The sequence below is a fragment of the Diadema antillarum genome, unplaced genomic scaffold (assembly GCF_040938485.1).
Source record: "Diadema antillarum isolate AM-2024a unplaced genomic scaffold, OU_Dant_1.0 seq00001811_RagTag, whole genome shotgun sequence".
In the NCBI taxonomy this organism is placed as follows: Eukaryota; Metazoa; Echinodermata; class Echinoidea; order Diadematoida; family Diadematidae; genus Diadema; species Diadema antillarum.
The window spans coordinates 839-20,433 of NW_027272486.1; the positions used below are offsets into that span (position 1 = coordinate 839).

A 19,595-nucleotide genomic window follows, 5' to 3' on the forward strand; every position below is an offset into this window, starting at 1 on the left:
GAGACACATGTGTGTGTGTGTGTGCATCATACACAAACATTGTGATCGCGAGCTGCGGTGGATGGAGGAGAGAGGCCTGAAGACGCGTGGCTCTTTTGGCCTCTCTTCATGCGCATGTGCACTGTGAGTGTGTGTCCATTCGGAAGCTCATGTGGCTCGGACAGCCATTTTGGGTCAGGTGATTTTGAGGCCCAGTGTTGTTCGCTGACCCATTGAGCCAACGCTATTCTCATTCGGTGTTACAACATTGATACAGAATGGGGGAGGAAGCGTGTTGCGTTCGTCTCTGTGCCGCACAAACCTTTCGCCATGATTGTACGGCTTTCATACATACTGCCCACTAGTCTCACCATGTTCGGGAATGTCTCTTGGGGTGCTGCGAAGCTCCAGGTATCGGACACCATCCTCTGCAAATTCCCGAATAACATCTTGAGTTACCATCTTCACTGCTTCAACGTCGGTCACAACTTTATGGATGTGCTTGAATGTCTCAAAACATCTGTAAAGAGATTGATTTGCACATTTACTGTTATCATGCGTTATGTACTGGCACTAGGCTACAAATGTAGATTAATGACCTTATATTCTAAGAATCACACAGGTACAAAGTTTTTTGGTAGGCTTAAAAATCAGTCTGTGTCTTTCATAAACACTTGTTGACTTCCATTGTTGGTACATTCTGTCAGGGTAATCCTCAATACTAGCTTAATCTAAAGTTTGACAGTTTAGAAGTCTGAAACAACAATATGCAAAAAGTAATACAAAAAAAGAAATATCCATGTTCCTTCCACATATGAAAGTCTTTGTATTTTTGAAAGATGGAAATGAACACACCTGCATAACATGCAAAAATTACTCAAAAGTGGGTAGTGATAAGGAAAAGCACTTGTACAATGTACTTGTACTTGTAATCGCCATGTACAGACCGTAAAATGCAGTTTCAAGATAATTTAGCAATCTCTTGGCATTGCATTGCATTGGCTTTGTGTCTTCTTTCTTATCTTTTTTTTTTTCCTGTGCACATTGAAAGTTTAAGTCAGTAAAATACCCTCAGCTTCAAAACCCATTCCCCCAAAAGTTACATTCCTGGAGTTTGAAGTTTCCATAATGTAATAGTTCAAGTACATTTAGTTAGAAAGAAAACAAACAAAAACAAAACAAATCCCAAATCTGTCGAGATACAAAGCACCACAGAGGGGTACAAGTATCTGCTTTTGAATTCTGGTCCAAAGTACAACAGAGCTCTTCAACCCGTTGAGGACGAGTCCCGAGTATACTCGGGCAGCTGTCTTATGGGAAATGCGTGTTGTAGCAAAATCAGTCCGTCCTAAATGGGTTAATAATAACTGGCCATTTCAAAATAGCTTTTTGATGCACATTCCTAGTTTAAGTTGAAAAGATGAACCCATTGTCCAACTACTATTCTCTGCACACACATGTAAATAGTGGGGAAAACAACTTAGATTGCATTTATCTCTTCTTTAAAATTGTTCCAATGCAAGTCTAGTGATTGGCAAGCTATACTTGATGATGGTATGATAGTAAAGTAATCATCATTCATAATCTTAAATGGAAACAGAGTTTCAAGCTTAAAACTGAGAACTGCAAGGAACATACTCATTCAATATTCTCTTTTCCCTTTTCTTCACTGATTCATTCCACCTCCTGATTGCATCAACAGTAGTTTCCAGGCTGCTGTTTTGCGACTTTGTCTTTTTCTCCGTAAGCTCTGCCATGGTCTTGGGACTAATGGATCCATTGAGATGTGCATGCAGCTCCTAGAAGTGGGGGAAAAAGGCACAAATCGTATCAATGATATGTAGAACTTGGGATCGATAAGGTACAAATATCATTGCATGTATGCAATGATATTTCAATGGGAAACCAAAAGTAACTTTTTGTACAGGAGTTTTTATTCCTGGGATATTTCAAGCACAAAACATATTTTGTGACACTGGTGATAAGAACAATCAGATTTTCAGTCAATATATGAAAACTGCAGGTTAGAAGTACACGTTTTGCTCAATTTAGCTGTTTAAAAGAAGTGTGTGTTGTTGTGTGTTTCACCCAATAATACTATACATGTAGCTCATACCAGATAATAAATCATACATCAAAACACACAACTTCACATTAAAAAAAAAAGAAAAAAGCTTCAGACCATGCCAGGGCACCCCCACACCTCGTCTGCTTTGATCACTTGCAAATTCAACATAATTATGGGCATCTCTTTTTTTAACTTTCAAATGTTGGCATGCTGGTCAAGTAAAGTGTATGACAGTGTGCTTGATGAGTGACATTCGAAATTTCATGATTAGGCTGTTTAGTATGTAGATGAGGTGGGTCCTTTCAGAGGCAGACATGTCAGTTGATCTACTCCAAAGATGCACGCTGAAGCTCTCAGGACTGGTTCTAACACCATGGAGTGTAATACTTACATGTATCAATTTACCATCACTTGTTTTTGTTTTCTCTTTTTTTACTATGATCAATGCTTGATCACTGTTTTTCTTTGATCATTACACATGTATACATATTGGTGCAAATACAAACTTTACTGAGTGTGCTCTATTTGAACCCATTTAGCCATTGTTCCTTGCTATGTACACGACTATGTACATCAAACAAGAAATTCTTCAATCTGCAGACCTGTTCAGTTTCAAAATACTGCAACTTACATCAGCCATAATTGGGGGGCTTCCTAGAACAATAAGAAAAGTTAATTCAAATTGCTTAATGGAATATAGCACACTATTAGTAAGGCGCATTGTTTTATCAGTGCATAAATTAACTATCGTTAGGCGTACAGAACTGGACCCCCCCCCCCCCTATTGCGCAGTTATCAATCAGCCACCACAAGGGAGCAGCTTTTTTACCACAATATTGACTTTTACTGGTAGATCAGTGGCCTTACTGGAGCATGTGAAACTTCTTCCATGGTTAGATTATAATACTATGCTTACCTTAATAGTCACCATTTAAGAAGTTCAAAGTTAATTTCACCAACCAGTCTTCAGTGAAAATCAGTCAGTGGATTTATTCTTTCATTCTTATCTTATCAAACCACTACCCTGACACTAAACTCCAGTTTTTAGCCGAGCCCTCTAACGTTAGAAACCTAGCCCGCAACCGCAATCAGTTCTAAACTTAAAGAGAAAGAAAAATGCAAGAAAGGAAGGAAATACCATGAATACGGTAGCCCCCAACAATATATTGGAAACAAAAGCTCCTTGACTTATGTATGACGAGGATGGCTAAATGAAAATTTCGGCTAAGAAAACAACCAAACTATGACATTTTCCACCTTTGATTTTTTAATACTAGATACACAGACTAGTTAGACGGCCAACACACACACTCATCAACGCTCATTCAGTACACTTGTTGTACCTCCTTGGTACAAGGCAGGCAGGTTATGCAACAGTAACTGGTAACTGCAGTGCAGCTGCACCACTCTGCTTCGCACAGCGTCTGGTCGGGCTACTGGAGTAATAGGCCTACTGCTCAACCATAGAATACAGCTGCAGCTAAAGTCAGGCTGACTACCAGGTACGGACATTTACGGACGAACGACAACATTTCACTGCACACACGAAGAAAACACAGAAGCCATCAAAACTTAAATTGTACAATACATGCATACCACTTTTGGAAGCTGCTGGCAGAATGACAAGTTCACAGTCTCATCCATCATGCACTGTTTCGCGATTCTGGAGAATCCTCCCTATTATGGCCTAATCACACACTCGTATCGTACTCGTGTTCTAGAACAGTGCACACACCACGTATATTTTGTACAGCTGCAGCATGGCCATGCATCGCAGTGTTCAAAATTTGCGCTGCGTTTGCAGACAAGTAGACCACACACATGGTCCTCTGTGCATGCTGTATGGATGCGCAGCTAGCTGTGCAATGCAATCGCTATCTATGGAACACCGCGTGTGAACAATGAGGTGAGACGAAAATTCCAAAGCATGCTTTTGGAAAGCATGCTTTTTGTTACTGATTGCAATACATACCATACGTATATTGATGATAATATAGTAAACTCATAGAGCTGCATTTACATAAAATACAGCTGTATGTATAAACTACGGTTAATGCCCATTATTTATAGTTTCAAGTTTCCAGCCATTGGTGTATGCGAGTACAAAATACAAAAATGATATATCTGATTTGATAAATGAACCAAGACATGAAACCAGCTCATGTAATGGCAGTGACAAGACCAATTTGACAAAATTTAACGAAGTTTAGTATACTCAATTTTACCACCAGGGGCCAGGGAAGGGAGGTGGATGAACCACAAATGTCATAACACCGCAACCGCAAACAGTGGCATAACTAGGGGCGCACGGAGGGGGGGGGGGGGGGGGGGGGCACGTGCCCCCCCCCCATCCGCTGGTTAAAAAAGAAAATAATAAAAAAAAAAATCCTTAATGGTAATTCAAGGGTTAGTAAAGTGCTTTTGAAATCGACATGAAAAGGGTGATCATGAAATCAGATATTTTTTTTCTAAGATTTCTTTTAACCATAATAAAAGGGGTATGATAATTATAAAGTGTGAAACATTGTTCAAAAAGCCTGGAGCCGACAAAATATTGTGATTCAGCGCGATTCCTGGTTGGCATTTAGGCCATGGGCTAGTGGGGGTCAACGTGCACCCCCTCTGCACTTAACATTCATTGTTGTTTCCATGTAGCCCTTGGTCTAAAGAGTCAGAAAAGTGATGTTAACAAAAAAAAAAGTTGGGTCCCAAGACCGGCCCCGTGACGTTTTGTGACGTCACTTCCGGAACGACCTTTTCGCGAATACGGGGGAATAACATTTGGGTATTATCCTAATAAAGTGGTCCCCATGCCTTTATTTTTCAATGATAACCAAAGATTTTGGTATTTCTAGATTCCGCAGAAGATGGGAAATATGATGCAAAGCAAAGTTTGGCAATATAAGCCCTCAGTTTGTCGTCATCGACAACGAAATGGGCAACGATGTCGACAAAATTCACCAAATTTTACAAAATTTTTGCAATTTTTCAAGTTTCACACTTTAAGTTTGTATATTTTTGTGAAAAAATGTGTTAAATAACTTGAAATTTTGTCTGAATATTAAATTAATATTCCTTTTTACGAAAACAAAAGATTTTGGCCTAATTGTAATCCTATCTTCTTCTGTAGACATTCGAGTGCGCATGCGCGGTGTCTGGAAATAAGCCTCCGAAATGCCTTTTTTTTTATGTCCAGTATCAAAAATGAGTTAAAACGAATCTTTTTGTCATGTAAATTCACAACTTTAATCAATTTTTGCAATCAGCAATCACCTGACTGAATAAAAGTTGCCTTATAATAAGAAATCAAAGATGACTATGGTTCTTTTTGATGATCACGTTGATCACGACATCGAAGATGAAGAGCGACGACGCCAAAGACTAGAAATACGACATAGCAGGGATTCGTTTACAAATCTCATTTTCAATTGATTGATATTAGCGATAAATTTACAGTAAAGGAAATCAAGATAATGAATTTTCAATTCTACTGGCATTTTATTTCTTTGCAATAAACTCAACTCAAATCCTACTTAAAGAGGAAATCCATTCTAAAAAGAAGTTAGCCTGATAAAAAAAAGAGTAAAATCTTACGAGTTCAAAGGTAAGAATTTGACTGTAATCTGATGAAAAATAAGGAAGTTACTATTTTTGCTAATTTCTACAAAACATTTCTTGTACAGTGGATAAGAATATGCAAATGAGTAACCTGATCATGTCATAACCTCACAATTTTCCATTGATCGTGTACAAAAAATAAAGAAAATTCAATGTTTCAGTCATTGAAGTCTCACAAAATGATATACCTGGTTGCATAACTTGGTAATAGTGATGTTAGATATATCATGATTTGAGCCTCGAGCATAATTACGTTTGAATGAAAAACTGGAAATGTCACAATTCTATATACAAACTATATGGCAAGATGTGAGGGGATGACATGCTCACTTTGTCATTTGCATATTCATATTGACCGTTCAAGAACTATTTCCTCAAAAAGTAGCGAAACTTCAAAATGTCATGTAACTTCCATATTTTTCATGCGATTCCGATCACAATTTTACCATTGAACTCGTAATAATCTTATTTTACTTTTTCTTGTCGGACTAACTTTTATTTGGACTGGATTTCCCCTTTAGATAAATGCTTATAACTAGTTTCACAATTAAAACACTTATCTCAACTACCCTGCACTCACTGGCACATTTCTAAATACTGTATCAGGCGTGGATAATATTTTGACATGATTTTTCCTCTATTTTCTTCAGAAATTGCATCAACATTGAACTTGTCACCGAAATGACACGATACATGATGCATAATAGAGACAATGGACTTTTAGAGCCCTAAATTACTTTAATATTTGTTTGTTTTTTTAACTTGGGAATGCTAACTTGTGGGTTCTTGGCGGTTCTGAGGCATATAATAGTGGGTAAAGCTTTCGACTCCCGATCAGAGGACCCGAGATCGAGTCACGATTCAATCACGATGTACAATTTCTCGATGGTAATGATTATATTAACATCATTTTCATTTTATTTCGAAAATTTTGGAATATGGACTTGCAGGTCATCTACAATGAAGTTGGCATACATGAGGTTGACAAACTTGAAAGTCCACGCAGTTTGTTGCAAGTTCTCACGCTAAAACATCTAAATATCCATTATTTGTGGTAATATCATTAAATGAAATTAAATCTAGTCAGGATATTAGACAAATAACCATGTTTAACAAAAAACAAAACAAATAAGGCATTATCTTAATTCAGGCATCTTCTGTAGACATTTAACTTAAAGTCAATGCTGTTGTTGGATCAGCCATGGTGCCCTATGGATGTCCAGAAGCTGACGCTGATTCACCGGGTGCACTTCTCGAGTTCGACACCCACGAATCATACCACCCATGAGTCATAGAGAACGCAATTTATACAGCCTGTGAGTCCTACAGCCCATGAGTTCGACACCCTTGAGTCTTACACCAGGCAAGCCAGGCCCACGAGTTTGACACGTAATAAACAAGACCCACGAGAAAAACACATTTACGGCCCTGCGATGTGAATATCGAACTCGTGGATCGTTTTTAACTTGTGAGTTGGTTTTTTTTTTTTTGTTTTTTTTTTGGGGGGGGGGGTTGTTGCGTAGAAAAGTGTCAAACTCGTGGACCTTGTTTGCCTAGTGTCAAACTTGCGGGCCTTGTTTGTATACTTTCGGACGCATGGGCCTTATTTGCCTGCTGTCGAAGTCATGGGCTGTACGACTCGTTTGCTGTATAATTCGTGGATGTCGAACTCGTGGGATGACAACGAATCACTTTGCCATCCTTTCAAAGTCTGAAATTCTTTTGAGCTCTGAATCGAATTCCGATGTTACCATCATTGTCATTTTATGAGTGTATAGGTTTAATGAGTTCATTTTTGCTCCTGTCACTGCTTCTATGCCAGTATCGGGCTTTGATACATCACCCATGGTGCCTTTCAGAACGTCCACAAGCTGATGCGGCATCACCTCCCCTGAGGTGAAGTCAACAGATGTCGCATTAGATCTTCATCCTTCGTCTATCCATCATCTTCGTTTTGGTCCGTTGCTAGCTGCCATATTCTTAGTTTGATAATTGCTACTGTAACGACCAAAATCACTCTGAGAATGATCGCACAAAAGAAACAATCAACTGATGTTCAGGCGGTTTATTAACAGTGATATTGAGGGTACAGACTGGTAATCGGCGTCATATCAGTACAACAATGATCAATAGAAACAATTACAAATCGGTAATGGAATCACTTACATGCATCCAAACTATCACAAAGTCGCTACAGTTCCCTGGTAGTGTCCAGATACGATGTTCGATGCACAAATGAATGATCCGCGATGCACCGATGAATGATTCCTGCGACGTAAATCCAGAGGCACAGGTTACAATAGTCCGCGTTATAATTCCAGGGTATATGTCCACAATAGATCCATGGTATACTGTTCACAGCGAAATGTGCAGAATCCAACGACCACGTCCAGTTGATGCGTTGAATGATGATTCACTTTATATTGTCCAGCTAGGAATCCAGCCCGTCACAGCTTTGCCGTAGCAATGTCCATTGACATTAAAACATGGAGTCTATCTCCAATAAGGGCACATTACTTCTCTGTAGGCAAAATGTCTCCCAGGCCTTATCTCCACAAACATAACAGGTCAGCAGGTAACACAGGACTGACTATAACAAGTCGCTTCAGAGCCAGAAGTGACGTAACTCTCAGAGCAGAGGTGTTGGGTACTCTGCCTACTGCAGAATTTCTCTGGCTTATATACTATCCATTCACCCCTTTCTAGCACATTCTGTAACTCTCTCCAACCTGGGGCCACACATTCTAGCTAGTCCAAGTTCCAGGAATCCTGGATGATTCACTGCCTATCTATGTACAAAACATCATTGCCAAGAATAACTACCAATCACATTGGGCTACAGGGACAGTGCCTCACTCAGCCAAATATGTAAGCACTTCCCAGAACATTCTGGAATGGGTGAAATCATTCTAGATTGAGTGAGCTATAATGTATTTCCTGTTACATGCATGTACTGTAGGCCTATAGCTACATTGTATACCACCTAGAAAATTCTCCTCTGATCTGGTCAGCCTGTATGTACTATATCTATACCATATAGAATGTTCTCCATGAATCTGGTCAACCTGTGTACATACACATTAAAACAGCCATGCATACAGTACATCATACATATGTACATAACTACTAGTTGTGACACCATCCCCCATGGGAAAAAGAAAGCCTTGCCGTAGCAAGGGTTTCTTTTACCTTCACAATTTCTCATTATTATTTACAATGAATGTGAGGTAAAATCCAAGTCAAGCTACAATAATCACATACTATCACATGTCTTTTGGATAGCTGTATTAATTCCATGTTCTCTTTTCATGGATACCATTTACAATGATATTGCTTGGGTTCTCGGAGCTTATACAATCATGTCAAACTGTTTTGCATACATTATTGGATACGCTAAACACATACACTGTAAATGATATGCGGTGAAAACTTTTCACCTTTGATACTCTCTTCATGTTACACTCTTGACAGAGCGTCGGCAATTACATTGTTTTTGCCTGCCACATGTTTGATTTTGAGTGCATATGGCTGCGTCATCATGCTCCATCTGAACAACCTGTTGTTCTTCATTTTTAACCGGTCTAAGACCAAGGGGTTGTGGTCAGTATAGACCGTGATCTCCCCTTTGCTATTTGTCAAGTACACTTCGTATTGCTGGGGGGCAAGGATGAGACTGAGAGCCTCCTTCTCAATTGTGGAGTACTTCTTCTGGTATGTGTTCAATTTTTTGGAGAAGTAGCTAACTGGTCGTTCAGTGCCTTCTTCATCTTCTTGGAGCAAAACCGCTCCCACTCCCACATCGCTAGCATCTATTGCCACCTTGAATGGCTTTGCGAAGTCAGGAGCTGCCAAAACATGCTCATTAGCAAGGACTGCCTTTAGTTTCTCGAAGGCTCTTTGACACTCATCAGTCCAGGTGTACTTTGCCTTGCCCTTCAGCAGGTTTGTTAGGGGGGTGACTACAGTGCTGAAATTCGGTACAAATTTCCTGTAGAAACCAGCCATGCCCAGAAATCTGAGCAACTTCTTCTTGGATTGGGGAATGGGAAAGCCTAGTATAGCCTCTACCTTGGCTTCTCTTGGCAATACTTGTCCCTGACCGACTGCATGCCCGAGATACACCACTTTGGCCTTCGCAAATTCACTCTTTGCCAGATTAATCACCAATCCGGCCTCCTTGAGTCGATCAAAAAGTTGCCGCAAGTGTGTAATGTGCTCCTCCCACGTGTCACTGTACACTAGGATGTCATCAATATATACTACACAGTTGTCAAGTCCGGCAATGATTTGGTTTGTCAGCCGTTGGAAGGTGGCCGGAGCATTTTTCATGCCGAATGGCATTACTTTGCATTGGAACAAGCCATCTGGTGTAGCAAAGGCAGAAATCTCTCTGGCTTTGTCGGTCAAGGGCACCTGCCAGTATCCCTTTAGAAGGTCTATTTTACTGACATATGCAGAATTTCCAACCCTGTCAATGCAGTCTTCAAGTCTGGGAATGGGGAGAGAATCTGTTTTCGTCACGGCATTTACCTTGCGGTAATCTATACAGACTCTTTGAGACCCATCCGGTTTGGGCACCATGACGATTGGGGAGCTCCAACTGCTTTTACTCGGTTCTATTATGTCATTGTCTAGCATGTATTGAACCTCTTCCCTTACTTTTTGCAGTTTGCTCGGGTTTAACCTGTAAGGGTTTTGCTTGATAGGGTCAGCATCTCCTACATCAACATCATGTACAGCAAGAGGGGTGCAACCTGGTCTGTCTTTACACAGTTCTTTGTACTCATGTAACAGACTAGTCACATCTTTCCTCTGATTTTCAGGTAGGTAGTTCAGTGCCTCATCTACTTTCCCTAACATCTCTGAGTTAGACAACCTGGCACTAGATGGCTCACTTCCATGCTCATCTTGAGCTTCTCCCTCTTCATCTACTTCTTCTACTACCACCTGAGCTACGCCTACTGGCTGACTAGCCTTTCTCTCATAGTACTCTTTCAGCATGTTTACATGACACACCCTCTGATCTTTTCGTCTGTCTGGCGTACTGATCACATAGTTCACATCATTGAGCTTCTTTTTGACACAGTATGGGCCACTGAACTTGGCTTTCAGTGGTTCACCTTGTATGGGCAGCAGTACAAGAACTTTGTCACCTGGGTTGAAAGTTCGGGCTTTGGCATTTTTGTCTTCCTTTCTCTTCATAGAGTCTTGTGACACTTTCAAGTGTTCCCTAGCTACCTCACAAGCCTTTGAAAGCCTTTCACGAAACTTTGACACATAGTCAAGTAGGTGGACCTCATCATCCTCAGTCATGAATTTCTCTTTGATGAGCTTCAGTGGGCCCCTAACTTCATGACCGTACACCAACTCAAATGGGCTGAAACCCGTCGACTCATTTGGGGAGTCCCTCGTTGCAAATAGCAGGAAAGGGATGCCCTTATCCCAATCCTCGGGATACTCCTCACAGAACGCCCTAATCATTGTCTTTAGGGTCTGGTGGTAGCGCTCCAACGCACCTTGGGACTGGGGATGATAAGCTGACGACTTCAGCTGCCTCACACCCAAACGATACATCACCTCTTGAAATATGCCTGACATGAAATTTGACCCTTGGTCAGACTGCACTTCCTTGGGCAACCCATACCTAGTGAAAAACTGCACTAGAGCATCTACCACAGTCTTAGCAGTGATATTTCGCAATGGGATAGCCTCTGAAAACCGTGTAGACATATCCATGATTGTCAAGAGGTACTTGTGACCCGACCTAGTCCTAGGCAAAGGTCCAACACAGTCAACTAGAACCCGACTGAATGGTTATTCAAACGCAGGTATCGGAATCAATGGCGCCGGCTTCACTGAATGCTGCGGTTTACCAGCCACCTGACATGTGTGACAAGTCTTGCAAAACTCAGCCACATCCACATTCAACCCTAGCCAATAGAAATGCCTCATGATCCGATCCTTTGTCTTTCTGACGCCTAAATGGCCGCCAACAGGTAACTCGTGAGCAATCCTCAAGATCTCACCGCGGTAACTAGGAGGGACAACAACTTGACGGACCACCGTCCAATCCTCATCAGCTGGCCTATGGGGAGGTCTCCACTTCCTCATCAAAATGCCATCTTTGACATAATAGCACTCAGGGACCTTTTCAGCCTCAGCCTCAGAACACGCCGTCTGAGACAAGCCTTTCAACTCAGAGTCTGCCTGCTGTGCTTCAACCAAGGAAGACTTGCTAAACAGCCCATCACTGTTAGCCTCGGAGCCTAATACAGCAACTCCATCATTCAAATCCTTGAAAAAAGTTTCTGCCAACCAAACACCGGAATTCTCCTCCACATCAACAGAATCCGCATCATCTTGAACAGCTCTACGAGCCTGAGACCTAGTCACAACACAATCTGGGAAAATCCCAGGAAACTCCTCCTGCAACTGCTCAGTTTCAGCAACCACCACTGGTTTCTCCGAAACAACTGGAGACGCAACCACCTTGTCCCCAGCCAAGTCATTCCCCAACAGGAAGTCAATGCCTGCCATAGGCAACTCAGGAACAACTCCAACAGTCACAGGACCAGAAACTAGGTCACACTTCAAATCCACTCTATACAGTGGCACTGACATATAACTGCCATCAACAGTCTGAATCAAGACTTTTGTATTCACAGCACTATATGGTGGAAAAGTCATACCTCCATCCACCATCAACGACTGAGAGGCCCCAGTATCCCGCAGGATGACCACTGGCTTACCTGCTTCACCAGAGGTACATGGGGTCACCTCACCATCAAACAAAAAGCTACGATAGCTCTCATCCACCTGCTTCAGCCTATCTTTGGATTTGGGAGATTGACTTTCAATGGCCTGTGTTTCACTGAACGGGACACTGTTTTCGGGTAGGACACTTTTTGACATGACAAATCCCAAGTCCTTCTTTGTTTTGCAACTTCCAACACTGTGACTTTACATGCCCTGTCTTGTTACAGTGAAAACATTTGATGACATTTGCACTTGTACTGGACCCTTTGTCAGATTGAGGCTTTGGTGCCGATGAAGTTTCAGAACTTGTGCCTTTTTCAGAACCAGCATTCTTTGGACTGCTCGACTGAATTTTGTCTCTCTTATTTCCAGAGAAATTCCTGAAAGGTGGTCTGTTGTCATTTCTGTGGGTCAGCTCATACTCATCAGCCATCAAGGCTGCTTTATGCAAACTTGTCACTTTGTGATCATCCAAATGCGACCTCACACTGAAAGCAACACTCTTTTTGAATTCTTCCAAGAGAACAACCTCACGTAGGTTATCAAAGTCCTGATCCACTTTCAGGGATCTGTACCACCTATCAAACATCATTTCTTTTTCACGAGCAAACTCAACATGTGTCTGGCCTGGTGTGCGGTACGAATTTCTGAACTTGTGTCTGTACGCCTCTGGCACCAACTCATAAGCATTCAACACTGCCTTCTTGACTGTAGCATAGTCACGTGATTGCTCTTTAGAGAGAGATGAGTACACATCGGCTGCTTTGCCGACAAACACACTTTGAAGCAGCATGGGCCAAAACTCCTGTGGCCAGTTCAAACTGTCAGCCACCTCTCAAACGACACAAAGTATGCATCAACCCTGTTTTCTTCGAACTTTGGCACCAATCGAATGTTCTTGGCCAAATCAAATTCAGAGGGAGCCCTTTCACGATTCCCAACAGTCTGTGCATGAGTCAATTCCATCTCACGCAACTTCATTTGCTGCTCCATTTCGAATTTCCTCATTTCCATTTCTCTTTGTTCTCTTTCCCTCTCTCTTTCTCTTTGTTTTTCCCTTTCCTTCATTTCCATTTCTTTTTCCTTCAGTTGCAATTTAGCAAGCTCAAGCCGTGTTTGATCAGACATTTGAGCTTGATCTGAAGTGTCAATTTCTTCTTTGAGCTCCATGTGACCAGCTACTAAGTCAAGAATTTCTGCCTTTCTTACACCTTGTTGAACATCTACATTCAAATGCTGTGTAACAGCAGTCAAATCACATTTGCGTAACCTTTGCAAATCTTTGAGGGACAAATCTGTCCTCTGAACAAATGCCTGAACATCCATTGTACTGATTGACATTGTCACGATGTATTACACACAATATACAATTGAACAATCAACTCAACTGGTATTTTGTCTGTACCAATATTCTGGATTCCGGAACGTTCCAAATTCTAAATTTTGGCTTTAAATTCAATTCTCGGACACAAGCCCCCAATTTTGTTACGACCAAAATCACTCTGAGAATGATCGCACAAAAGAAACAATCAACTGATGTTCAGGCGGTTTATTAACAGTGATATTGAGGGTACAGACTGGTAATCGGCGTCATATCAGTACAACAATGATCAATAGAAACAATTACAAATCGGTAATGGAATCACTTACATGCATCCAAACTATCACAAAGTCGCTACAGTTCCCTGGTAGTGTCCAGATACGATGTTCGATGCACAAATGAATGATCCGCGATGCACCGATGAATGATTCCTGCGACGTAAATCCAGAGGCACAGGTTACAATAGTCCGCGTTATAATTCCAGGGTATATGTCCACAATAGACCCATGGTATACTGTTCACAGCGAAATGTGCAGAATCCAACGACCACGTCCAGTTGATGCGTTGAATGATGATTCACTTTATATTGTCCAGCTAGGAATCCAGCCCGTCACAGCTTTGCCGTAGCAATGTCCATTGACATTAAAACATGGAGTCTATCTCCAATAAGGGCACATTACTTCTCTGTAGGCAAAATGTCTCCCAGGCCTTATCTCCACAAACATAACAGGTCAGCAGGTAACACAGGACTGACTATAACAAGTCGCTTCAGAGCCAGAAGTGACGTAACTCTCAGAACAGAGGTGTTGGGTACTCTGCCTACTGCAGAATTTCTCTGGCTTATATACTATCCATTCACCCCTTTCTAGCACATTCTGTAACTCTCTCCAACCTGGGGCCACACATTCTAGCTAGTCCAAGTTCCAGGAATCCTGGATGATTCACTGCCTATCTATGTACAAAACATCATTGCCAAGAATAACTACCAATCACATTGGGCTACAGGGACAGTGCCTCACTCAGCCAAATATGTAAGCACTTCCCAGAACATTCTGGAATGGGTGAAATCATTCTAGATTGAGTGAGCTATAATGTATTTCCTGTTACAAGCATGTACTGTAGGCCTATAGCTACATTGTATACCACCTAGAAAATTCTCCTCTGATCTGGTCAGCCTGTATGTACTATATCTATACCATATAGAATGTTCTCCATGAATCTGGTCAACCTGTGTACATACATATTAAAACAGCCATGCATACAGTACATCATACATATGTACATAACTACTAGTGTGTACATTTGTGACACTACGGAGGACATGCTGTTCAGAGACGTCTCTGAGAAGCCAGATCAAAAGTTTTTGCCTTTGTGACATAAATCATTTTACCGCACTTAGACTGTATTGTCAAGAATCGCAGAGCATTCACCTCCAAATTCTTCTGTTACCATGCAAAGCACAGCAAAATATTTTCAGTTCATCCATCACCTCAGCTGTCCCTTTCATGATTCAGCCCTTGTATGTACATAATTTCCAGGACTCCACGCATTTAGTGGCTGCAATACCACTAGTGCCTTATAGGTAAGGGGAAGGTAAAAACAATGTCGAGGCTGATGAGTCATTTCATGCTGTATTTCCAAAGCTTGGTGAATCTTGAAATGTTAAAGCTGAGGTGATGATGATGAACTGGAACGATTTACCTGTGCCTTGTATAGTAACAGAAGAAGGTGAATGCCCTCCAAACTCTTTACAGTCCAAGTGCGGTGAAATGGCTAATGTCACAAAAGCAAAACACTTTGATCTGGCTATGATACCGCCCTGCTGAAAGGTTTTAGAGCAGCATGTCCTATGCAATTATTAAACAAGAATATGAAAGCTAGCAACAAACCCAAACGAAAGACATGGATGGACAAAGGATGAAGATCTAATGCGACCTCTGTGGACCTCAAGGGAGGTGCTGCCGCGTCAGCTTGGGGACATGCATCCTGGAAGTCACTGTGGTTGATGAATTGGAGCCGATATTGGTATGGCAACAGTAACATGAGTAAAAATGGATTAATTCAACATATACCGCACTCAAAAAAGGACCATTATGGACATTGGAATTTGATTTGGATCAGAACTCATGCGCAAATGAATATCAGACACTGACAGGATGGGGAGATGATTCCGCATCAGCTTGGGGACATCTTGTTAGGCACCATGACCTATGAATCGGAGCCCGATACTGATAGTGACAGTGAAAGTAGTGAAAATGAATTCATTCAACCAATAGAATCACAGAGTTACAATGATAATGACATCGGAATTTAATTGTAACAGTGTTCATGGGCAAACGAGTGTCAGACTTTGAAAGGATAACTTAGAGCTGGTAAATGACTCCATCAATTTCAACATATCGGAATTAAACCAGTGGCAATCATTTGAAACATTTTGATGTTGGACCCTCAATAATTTCATCGGAAGTAAATCATGCTGGAAAAAATACATAATAATTAGCAAATAATCTTTATGAAACATCATATAACCAATTCTACTGTGAACAATGTTACATTTACAAAGCTTCTTTATACTTTCAGATGGAATACAACAATTTTAAAAAGAGGTATCACAAGTATAATTGGTTAATGTTGACTAAGTATGAATGCTAATGATATTTTCAAAGCATAAGTTACGAAACCTGACTAAACAAAAAAAAAAATACTCTTGAAAAAAAGGCTATTGGAATTTGAGTATCTAACAGCAACCAACTTTTAGTAAAGAATAAATGTATATTATATGCCTCATATGATCTATGAAATCAAACTCTTATTACTGAACTATCATTGTCTAATAACTATTTCAGATAATGTCCCATGACTTGGGGAATTGCTTATAATAAACATGCCTTTAGTCACACTAAATGATTTTTTGTGGTAAATTATGATAGAATTATGTTATCATTATGATCAATAGAAATGGTGACAACAGAACTGTATAGTTGCCTTCATAAAATTTCTCATTTTAAGCCAAATTTTTCTTAGTTATTTTCTTTTATATTTTCTTTAATGCAAATTATGATACTTGAAGTTTCTGATCTTTGACGAAAAACTGATTGCTAGACAGCAGAAAAGAACTTGCGGCGGCTTGTCTCACACACCTTGCATGCACACTAAAAATCTTAAAAGAGGATTATAAAAAAAACATACTAAATTCTCTTTAAAGGATTCGAGTTTGTTGAGAAGGCAAAATGAAGATGTAATCAAAATCTTCTTTTCCTCATAGCTAATAGTGTTAATCTTTAAGGGTCGTCTTAAAGTAATTGCTAAATTCAGTTGAATTGGTATTTAGACGAAACTCCAGCGTGAATTTTGTCATCGGTGCCGCTGTCTTTGCCGTCATCACTGAAGTCAAATGTATTTCAGCAGGTGTTTGATGATTTAAACAAAATGATTAAAGTTCCGATTCTACTTGAAATATACGAGTTAATATATCAATTTACTAGTCACCAAAAGGGACATTTTGTTGGTTCTTATTTCGCACTCCTCCTGCCCTCTTGAACATCTACAGAAGAGGCTAGGATTAGAATAATGGCTCATTTGTTCTTTTTTAATGAAAGATGGCTGTTTATTTAAAGGAAAAGTTCAACTTGACAGACATGTGACATGTGGATTGAGTGAATACACCAATATTAGTAGAACACATCAGTGAGAGTTTGAAGAAAATCAGACAATCAGACAAATACAGCTTGTGATGTCACTGTCATGCGTAGAACGATATAAAGAAAATAAAAATAAAATTCAACATATTTTAACTTTTCTTACAAAATAAAGAACACTTGACTTGTCTCTGTCAGAAGGCAGGAAGAATAATATCCTTAATATAAGTCACTGACATGTCGAAAAAATATGCACGTTTTTCAAAAAAATAAGATTTTGTAGAATTCTCTTTATATTTTCCTTACATTGTATATATTGTTGAAGAGGGTGGACAGGACACTCATCCCTGGGAATGCGAAGGTGTGGTGCTGTCAGTTTGGCTTGCTACCACGGATCATGTGGCAACTGCAGGTGTACGAGGTGGCAGTGTCCAGGGTTGAGAGGATGCAGCAGAAGATGAACTCGTACTACCGGAAGTGGTTAGGCGTTCCAAGAATGCTTACAGATCTGGCATTCTTTTGCAGATCAGGCAGGTTGCAATTGCCTATGACGTCAGTGGTGGAGGAGTTTAAAGCTGGCAAGGTTAGGCTAGTGATGATGATGAGGGAGTCAAAGGACCAGGTAATAGCTGGAGTTAGGCCACCGATCCGCACAGGGAGGAAGTGGAGGGCGGAGGAGGCTGCGGATGAGGCAGTGGCAATGGCAAAGTGGAAGGAGATGCAGGGTGCGGTTCAGGTGGGTCGGAAAGGGGTCGGGTTTCATCAGGGTGTCAGATGGTACAGCAAGCAAGGCAGGAAGGGTAGGAGGGAGTTGGTGGTGGAGGCGGTTAAGGAGAAGGAGGAGGAGTACCGCTTTGCCAAGGCTGTACAGCAGGGAGTGCAGGGAGCATGGACCCGATGGGAAGGGGTGGAGCAGAGGAAGGTGTCATGGAATGACCTTTGGTCAATGTCCTCTGGAGCTGTGCGCTTCATGATCAGTTCCACCTTTGATGTTTTGCCGTCTCCAGTAAATCTCCAGAGATGGGGCATTGTGGAGGATGGTGGATGCAGGGTCTGCAACAAGGCGAAGGGCTCACTAGAGCACACTTTGTCAGCATGTGGAGGTCTATTACAGGCCTATACATGGAGGCATAACCAGGTGTTGAAGGAGATGGCGGAGGTGGCGAGGGTGGCAGTGGAGGCAAGGAAGAAGAATGGGCCTTCTAGGGTGAGGGGAATCCGGTTTGTGAAGGAGGGTGTGAGATGCAGTGTGAGAAGGAAGGGTCAGAGGGATGATGGTGGGGGAATCTTAGCAGCGGGGGATGATTGGGAGATGCGGGTGGATGAGGGAAACCGTACAGTGCCAGAGGAGGTGGTAGTAACTGCCCTTCGGCCGGACATGGTGCTGGTGGCTAGGTCTGTGCACAGGTTAGCAATGGTGGAGCTGACTGTGCCATGGGAGACAAGGATGGATGAGGCAAGGGAAAGAAAGCTGGATAGGTATGCTGAGTTGAGGGAGGAGTGTGAGAAAAGGGGGTGGAGAGCGGAGGTGCATACTGTGGAGGTGGGGTGCAGGGGATATGCTGGTCGATCGGTAAGGAGGTGGGTCAGAGGGATGGGAATAGGTGGTAGGGACGGGGAAAGGTGGATCAGGAGAATTTGTGGGGCAGCGGAGACAGGATCTGCATGGATAGTAGGGAAGGCTTGGGGGTGGTGGGAATAGGGGGGTGTAGAGAGAGTGTTTCGGGAGTGAGGAGAGGTGATTGATGCCAAGCTTTTTCTTTTCTGTCTTGTTTTGTGATGTTTTGTTTGTTTTGTTTTGTTTTTTCTTTGAAATGCCATGGGGGTGCTGTCAAGGGGATCCCAACGCAGCACCGGCCAGCCAGGGGGAGGTGTACAGCACTTAAATGGCCGAAACACTGGTGATCCCTGGTGTGCTGCTGACGACCCATGGCATTTGCGGAGTTAACATCTTTCCGTTTATTATCTTGTTCTACGCATGTGACATCGCACACTGTAGTAGTCTGCTCATCCAGCAGTGACAGTGCAGATACTTTATAAATTCAAAATTTTTGAATGGATTGTCCGCTTTCCCCAAACTTTTACTGATGTGGAATTCTACTAATATTGCCATATTTACTTCACCGACATGTACACGAAGCTGGACTTATCCTTTAACATCGAGACTAAATTCCAATTGATATAGTGAATTAACCACAAAGTAATGAATATCTAA

The 19,595-nt window shown here is 41.5% G+C and overlaps 1 protein-coding gene across 1 annotated transcript; it reads right to left on the reverse strand.

The window, feature by feature from the left end:
* Positions 1-350: 350 nt before the first annotated feature.
* On the reverse strand, positions 351-3,718 carry LOC139712476 (N6-Methyl-AMP deaminase-L-like; the record flags this gene model as incomplete). The annotated part of the gene is made up of 3 exons (XM_071624291.1): positions 3,644-3,718; positions 1,618-1,778; positions 351-499 (listed from the first exon to the last, which is right to left on the reverse strand). Coding segments are annotated over exons 1-3 (361 nt in total), but the record flags the coding sequence as incomplete, so codon positions are not given.
* Between the last annotated feature and the right edge of the window lie 15,877 nt (positions 3,719-19,595).